The 7,683-nt window shown below is 40.3% G+C and overlaps 1 protein-coding gene across 1 annotated transcript in view; it reads right to left on the bottom strand.

The window, feature by feature from the left end:
• Nucleotides 1–485: 485 nt before the first annotated feature.
• Nucleotides 486–7,683, bottom strand: part of KIAA0226L (KIAA0226-like ortholog) — a 21,893-nt gene continuing 14,695 nt past the window's right edge. The window contains exons 7-15 of the mRNA XM_009574238.1: nucleotides 6,964–7,006; nucleotides 6,486–6,618; nucleotides 5,944–6,089; nucleotides 5,068–5,132; nucleotides 3,791–4,029; nucleotides 3,152–3,213; nucleotides 1,747–1,900; nucleotides 1,533–1,623; nucleotides 486–1,021 (exon numbers count right to left, since the gene is read on the bottom strand). Of these exons, the coding sequence (XP_009572533.1) occupies nucleotides 909–1,021; nucleotides 1,533–1,623; nucleotides 1,747–1,900; nucleotides 3,152–3,213; nucleotides 3,791–4,029; nucleotides 5,068–5,132; nucleotides 5,944–6,089; nucleotides 6,486–6,618; nucleotides 6,964–7,006 (1,046 nt within the window). The 3' untranslated portion in view covers nucleotides 486–908. The remainder of the gene's footprint in view (nucleotides 1,022–1,532; nucleotides 1,624–1,746; nucleotides 1,901–3,151; nucleotides 3,214–3,790; nucleotides 4,030–5,067; nucleotides 5,133–5,943; nucleotides 6,090–6,485; nucleotides 6,619–6,963; nucleotides 7,007–7,683) is intronic.

Raw genomic sequence — 7,683 nt, 5'->3', positions numbered from 1 at the left:
CCATCCCGCTGTGCCACTTGGAGCAGGGGAGAAGGTAGAAGAGTTGGGAATGAAGAAGTGAAGTTGAGCCTGGGAAAAAGGGTGGGTGAGGTAGAGGGAAATTGTTTTAGTTTTTGTCTTTGTTTCTCACCACCCTACTCAACTTCTAATCGGCAATAAATTTAATTTTCCCCAATTTGAGTCTGTTCTGCCCGTGACAGTAGCTAGTAAGTGATCTCCCTGTCTTTACCTCGACCTATGAGGTCTTCCGTCTTATTTTCTTGCCCTGTCCTGTTGAGGAGGGGGAGTGAGAGAGCAGCTGGGTGGGCATCTAGCAGCAGGCCAAGGTCAATGCACCACAAACTGTTGCATACATCTGTTTAAGAGAAACTTAAAATCCACTGGTTCACATTAAGCATTTGCCAGAAGAGAATTTCAGATCAACATCTGCCTAAAGCTTGCAGACAAGCTTTTTCTATTGTAGAGCTTTTGAGAGAATGACTTTGTACTTCACCACTTTTTCCTATTTCCAAAATCTGACACAGGTAAGGATTTCCAACACTCATTTACTATCTATACATTATTTGCAGAATTACAGAGAAGAATAATTTTTATATGGAAAAATATAATATTAAAAATCTTACATACAAGGACAAAACATAGCAACAAAAGGCTGCTCACAGAATTAACATCCAGTCTTTCTGTCACCAGTTAAGATGAAACTCCTTTAGGGTGAGTTTTCAACGATGATATTAAAGTCTTCTTTTTCTTTTTTTTTTTTTTCTTTTTTTTTTTTTTAACCCCCCATAAAGGAGACACACATTAAAAATAGTAATGTCTAAAACAACATTATTTAATTCTTAGTCAGACACCTGAAGATTTGCCTTTGAGCATCTTCTGAAATCAGCAGTCATCAGAGGAATCCAGTTTCACAGAGGCACAAGTGACTGAGTTTCTGAAAGAGTCCTCCGAGCTGCGATCCGCAGACATTTGGGGCAGCCTCCAGACTTGAAGCATGCTTTGTGAAAGCATGTTTTGCACTCTATTTATACACACAAGCAGTTTAACATTCAGGAAAAAACAAATTAAAAAAATGAATCAATAGCTGTGTTCCTTGAAGGATGTTCTATCTAGTTCACCCAAGTATAAAAGTAAACAGAAGCAGTGCAAGGCCGGGACAACAACCACCACTATCATTTTGTTAAGATTCACAGGTTTTACAATGAATGTCAGCAAGATCTGATATAGCAGCAGTATAGCACTGTCCCAGGATCTCTCTCATGCGTAGACCCAAAAAATAGCCTCCTCCCTCAGCCATAATTATATTCAGGCAAGTCCCTGGTTTTGCTCTCTGAATTCACTGATACAAGACAGCTGCCACAGACTGGTTTTCAAAGATACATGCTATCCACGGTTTTCAAATACACATGCATATTTTCAAATATACATGCTTTCAGTGAAGCAAGTTCTCAATGTTTTCCTAAAGTCTGAACAGATTTACACACCAACATCCCCCCCAAGGAAGAAAGAAAAATGTTTTGTCTGGAACATACCTGTGCACCTTTTGCATTTGGCAATCTGATATGGAAAGAGCAGATCTGCGCTCTGACAGAATTCACAGATAAACCCCTTCGCCTGACAGAGCTACAAGAACAGCAAAAGAGTTGATTTACTTTTAATCTAAGAAAACACTATTTGGGCATGTCAGCAGGGATATTCCTCACACTAGCAGCTGCGAGAAGACTAAGAGCCCCGGCTTTTCCTTACCTCACAACCATCCACGTGGGAGGTGGAGCTCTTCAGAATATCTTTAAGAAGGGGCAGTAACTGCCCTCGTTTGATCTTCACCAGATCATCCAGTGAGAAGAGATGCAGCTCCTCTGTCAGATGGCTGGGGACCTGTTCAAATTCTTTCAGTACACTGCAAAAAGAAAGAAAAACCAAATCAAGTTACAAAAAGTTGTTCTTCAAGTGTATTTGAAGAATAAGCCTCTTTCACTTCTCTAGTCACCCAGTGATCATACAAGGCAAGTTCATGCTAAATCCTACCTCCCCTCCCAATTTGAGATCACGTTAACAAAAACTGGAGGGTTTGGGATTTGGAATAAAATGTCTGCTTTAAAGTTGCATTCCTCGGGCGTTGACATGCGCAGTTATCCCAGCAATTCTTAAATAATGTGTAAAGGGCTCTCTCCTACCTCAGGAACAGTAGGTAAGGTCCTGTATCGTATCTAATGCAATAAGCTAGGGTTATTTACTTTTTTTTTTTTTGCAAAGAGAACTTTGAGGGTTTTTATCCTGCATAGGTCACTGTCAGGTGAAACTATGCTTGTACTGAGCAGGTAAACACTGAAAATATAGCTATTACTTTTAAAATATCACCGATGTAGAAGGTACAGTGAGGATCCTAATGCTTATTTCTGTAATGGAATCACAGGTGGTTCTCCAGAAAAGAGACATTAAAACACATCTCTAATTTTGGGGAACAACACGTAATTGATGCATAAAAGAGGTCCATGTCAAAGAGAGAACAGAACCTACTTTTAAAGCTTATTTTGCTTATGTCTGTTTTTAAAAAGGCTAGCAATTCTGCAGTGAAGGTTTTATCATTCACATGTCTACCTATTAGTTATGCCCATAGTTTGGGAAGGTGAATACCAAAAATCTTTAATTTGCAGGTCATGTTTTGGTATTTATCACTTTTCGTTACTACTTTCATCTGAGTACGTTTATAAAATAAACTGAATTGAGCATTATGACAGATTTCTGGAAGAAATCTTTAAACCCTCAAGGAATACATTTGTTAACTTTTTTTTAATTTTTTTTTTTTTAAAGACAAATCATCTCAGAGATATACGTAAGTATCTTTGACCTTTTAAGAACGAGTGAGAACCTAAAAGAGGCAGAGTAGGAAAAAATATACACCTAACAGTCATTCAACATTTAAAACCAAATGTCTAAGTATGTTACAAGAAACAGAAAGCTACCACATAAAACCTGTTCTTCACTCAATATTTGCAGTGCAATAGAAGGAAGTTGTTATCAGAATTTTCTCTAATGATCATATTAACTCGTTTAAAACTGCACTCAAATGTCTCTAGAGAAGAAGGCTCTGTAAGCACCTTAGGTACATTTTAATAAGCTATTTTTCATGCATGATCATGGCCCATACCTTTCACCAAATCTGCAGGTTTTCAGAAGCTTTTTTAAATGGAAAAGCTGTTCTTGTGCCTCCTAAAAGACAAAGGGGAAAAGCAAAACAATTTTTAAGTGAAAAGCAATTGCATTTATATATCCATAAGTGAGGAACATCACTATTTGAGTCAGCAACTCTTGTTGGTACACCAAGCCACACCTAAAAGTAGCAACTTCACACTCAGCACAGAAATAAACAAATGGATTTTCTAATGCACAAAAAGCCAAGGAAGGCAAAGGCTACTTTTATTCACTGACAAGGGAAGCAATTCCTAACTCTACAAATGGCTCCATGTCAGCACACCAAGATGACAGACCCAAACCTGTGTAAGAACAGGTAAGTGTCTCCTCAGCCAAGAAGGGAGCACATGGAAACACCTCCCAAAGACAAGGAGGGAAATGAGACCTCTGGCATAGGCTGGAAACTTCTCCCTCCTCCCCCTTCATCTGAGGGGAGAGAGGGCAAGTCCCAGAAGCAGTGATGGGACAAGTGTAAGTGTGGAGAAACCAACTCTGCCTCCTTTCCACATACACACACGGCAAAGAGCAACCTGCCCTAAGGAATTCTTTCCAAAAGTCTGACCCACAAATTCCCAATAAAAAAAGCCACACTTACCCTCACCCTGTCCATTTCTTTACTTTTTGTGTAGAGGGCTTTGTTAATACATGACACATTGAAAATTGGGTGCTGCCATATGCTGTCCAGAAGGCGTTTGGAGAAGTTGCATACATAGTACTTTTTGAAGTCCCACTTCATCAGTACTCGGGCAGGAATGGAAGACTGGGCGTAGCTGTGGCAGCAGTCACAAAAGTATTTCCCCAGGTAGTCACAATAGCGGAGTCTCCTGATATATTCTGCAGGTAGATAGCAATGAAATTGTGAGTATTTATGGGATGTATCTCTCTTCTGTATGCCTATTCTGTCTAAATAACTTAGATTTATTGGAGTGAGGGGCAACAGAATTTTTTTTTTTTTTAAGTAGGATTTTTATTATTGTGGTGAACACATGCACCAGGTCTGTACTTTGCACTGGAAGAGAAAGCTTTCCTTATTCCCACATTTGTCAAACTGAACTGATTATACGTACCACCATGAAATCTTAGAGAAACCGTTGTTGCTTTACTCACAAAAAAGAGACACAAGATAAAACACACAACAAAATACTTCCACCAAATGGAAAGACAAACTGATCTTGGAGTCACGTTTGTATAATACTTTTTCATATAAAGAGGTTTGTGGGTTCTTCCCAGCTATCTCAGCATCTCAGGTTTGCTCGAGTTAATGTGCCATCACAGATTGTTGATACTTTACAGGTCATTGCAAATGCTGCTCTTTTGTGAGCAGATCCAGAACAAGCCTTGAAAGCCAATTCAAAGATTTCTTAAGTAAGGTCTGATTGTCAGACCTGTAAATCATCATACTTTCAAGCAGTTCTCACAAAGTGTCACAAATAAAACACAAGCAGGATTTTGTGATCCAGATTTAAAGAAGAAGTTTCAAAAAGACATCCCAAAAGAGCAAAACTGCACATTCCATAAGCTTGCGTAAAGCTTCCATAAAGAAAGAATTACTGAAGGAAACCATTGGAAGATGTAAAACCAGCACTTTCCAGCCTGGAAGCTTGATTTTTTAATAGCTTTTCCTGTTTTATTGTTCACTGTAATGAATTTTTACTGTGTATGAGAAGGACATCCATCAAATATTGTGTTCTGTCTGCAATGAGAAATTTCAGGCAGTGGTAAGATCCCACTGCCTGTTTTATTATTGCAAGCACATCCAACGAGATTTTCCTTCTAGCTCAGATAATTTTACAGTTGTGGTACATCTGTGTGGGTGAAGCCTGATTACTAGTAATGGATTTAATAGTTTTTTTCCCTTTTGGTAATACTTACTGCTTTCTATCGGGGTTCCACAACCAACACACGTGAAGTTTTGGGCAGCCACCACTGCATCTCTCCTGCGTACAGAGGCAAAGAGTTATACCTTTCAGCATCCAAAACACAGTTTAGTTAACATTCTCCCAAAGTGCAAGAGAGCTACACTGGCACTAGTGAAAATGGCCAAATTAGGAGCTGAATTCTACTCCTCCACATGAAGAAGGGGGTTCTGGAAGGAGATGCAGATTATTATTTTAGTGGGACTCTCTAAGCTATTCTGTGGAGAATATACCATCAATTACTGCTTCTAAATATGGCTTGTTGCAAGAATTAAATTCTTTTCCATTTCTTAAGGTGGCATCAATATCAAGGGGGAGGGGGAAGGGGAAAATCCACATCTGCAACTGAAAAAGCAACTGGACTTGCAACAACAGAGGGAATTAGCCAATTTGTCTACTGTGTGCATTTAACAGCACTGTATGCAGAGTGAGACAGTAGTTTCCCCAAACATGACCTGTTTGCTCCCCCCTTTCTGAAAACCTACTACCCATAAAATACCAGCAGGGAAGTGGGGAAACTCTTAAAAATATTCTCCAGGTAATCTCACAAAATGAAATTTTTAAAAGTCCAGCTAAGCATGCTGCCACCGCAACACCAAACGGTATGTGTATTATCCCATATAAAAGTGCACGTGCCACGTTAATCAGGACGTGCCAACAGAGGGAAAAAGATGCCATCTGCTTGTGACAGACACTGCAGAAGGCTGCGCCATGCACTAGCTCTAACCTTAGGTTCTGTTAAATCACCCAGGCTCCTTCCATCAACTTCAGCAGGTTTTAGACAACTCCCTGTGCTGTACTAAACAACAACGCTCAGATCCCTTAGACTTACTTGACTGAAGGGTGAATATTAAATATAATCTGCGATCTTGGTGGGGCCCAGCCAGAAGATCCTCTTAATTTGGATATGATCTTTATTTCTTCAGCCAGATTCAAACTGGACTCAAGCTCTCTTGGAATCTCTTCTTTCAGCACAGACTATTGAGAAAGACAAACTCGTGAAGATGAACAGCCCATCAGCTGGACATATGTTAAATGCTATGAAACACCTCCCTTTATACTCCAGGATTTTAAAGTTCAGTTTTCACCTGCATGTAGTCCCCTCTCAGTTAAACTCCCTCATATCAGTCCCAGAAGAAAATACATCCTGATTGTTCACAACAGCACATCTAGAATGTGCTAAATATTGCTAAAGAGAGAAGAAATTTTCTAAAAATTTATCTGAAGTGAACTAATAAACTGTAAGTACTCGTCTGTATTTCCCACCCCCCAAAATGCAGCTTCCCCCTTTCCCTAGCAATGAAGCAGCTGCAGTGAGACAATGATTATTTGGGGGACCAAATAAAGAGCCTGCTGTTTTCGGCTCAGACTCACTCTCTGCTTAGATGAGCTCAGGCAACCAGACAGTTGAACTGCAGAGTCTGTCTGCAACCAGTGTTTTCTGAAAGCTCTGCACAACTCCTGGGCTGTTGCTTCAGCAGAATTGCTGCCTGGTTCAAAAGATGATCTGAAAGTTAAGCAATACAGGCAGTGAAAAAATAGCAGCATGTCATCAGCAGCTCTGCTGCCTCTTCTGCATCCCTGAAAAGTTTTCTCCCATCCCTTCATTCGTATCCCCTTGCTTTGACACACCCAGGCCCTTGCAGAGCCACAGCCACCACCCTCCAGCGAGACTCCGGGACCAGAGAAACGCTCTGCTAAGCCAAGCGCCACAGACATTTACTGTCAAGCAGCATTCCTCCCCCTTCCTTGGGAGGGCCAAACTTACCACTCCCACACCTTTCCCCATACCAGCTGGTCAGCAGAAAAGGTAGTGCCACCGGGCTATTATAGTAAAGTTACAGAGCATTACCTTTCATCTGGGGCGACAGACAGATTTTCAAGGTCTTCAAGTTCTGCGGTAAAGGAGAAAATTTTATCCAGCCATCTAAGAAACCAAGCTTCTGTTACTCAGCACTGTTTTAAATCTACCTTCTCTGTTACCACAGTGTCAGTTTCAAATATATTCATCTTTACAACACCCTGGATCCCACCCTGCTGGATGTGGGAAATAACCTCAGCCCTGGTTGTAAAACAGGCATAAGGAGTCTTATCTCCTCTGCAGATCTCAGACATCCACTGATGAAGAGTACTCCTTAACAGCTATGCATCATATCATCACCATCAGCCTCTCTTAGAGAGCAGGAGAATCAGTAAGGAGAGGCTAAGTGCCTGCTAGTCCAGGTCCAGCCAGAAGGCACCAGACATAAATAATAATACATAGAACTAATAGAGTGCACATTAATTTTTTCGGACACTGACAGATATTTGGAGACACCGATCACAAACATGCCAGTTAATGATATAAACAAGTTAGCAACAGGTGAGATTAATGGAATTAAAGCACACACTTCATTATGTTTATAGAGACAAAATATGCTTATGCAGATAAAGCGTTCACATCGATAGCACTAGTTTTGGCCACACATACTGTTGTGAAGACAAATGCTTCCCCATTCATACACGTCAAAATAATTCTTGCTACTAGAAACGCAGTTTTGGGAGCTAGTTCTTCATTCTTAGATTAGGGAAA

The sequence above is a fragment of the Fulmarus glacialis genome, unplaced genomic scaffold, assembly GCF_000690835.1.
Source record: "Fulmarus glacialis isolate BGI_N327 unplaced genomic scaffold, ASM69083v1 scaffold13130, whole genome shotgun sequence".
In the NCBI taxonomy this organism is placed as follows: Eukaryota; Metazoa; Chordata; class Aves; order Procellariiformes; family Procellariidae; genus Fulmarus; species Fulmarus glacialis.
Note: the sequence above shows the minus strand (reverse complement) of the source record. Positions and strands in the feature narration are given on the sequence as shown.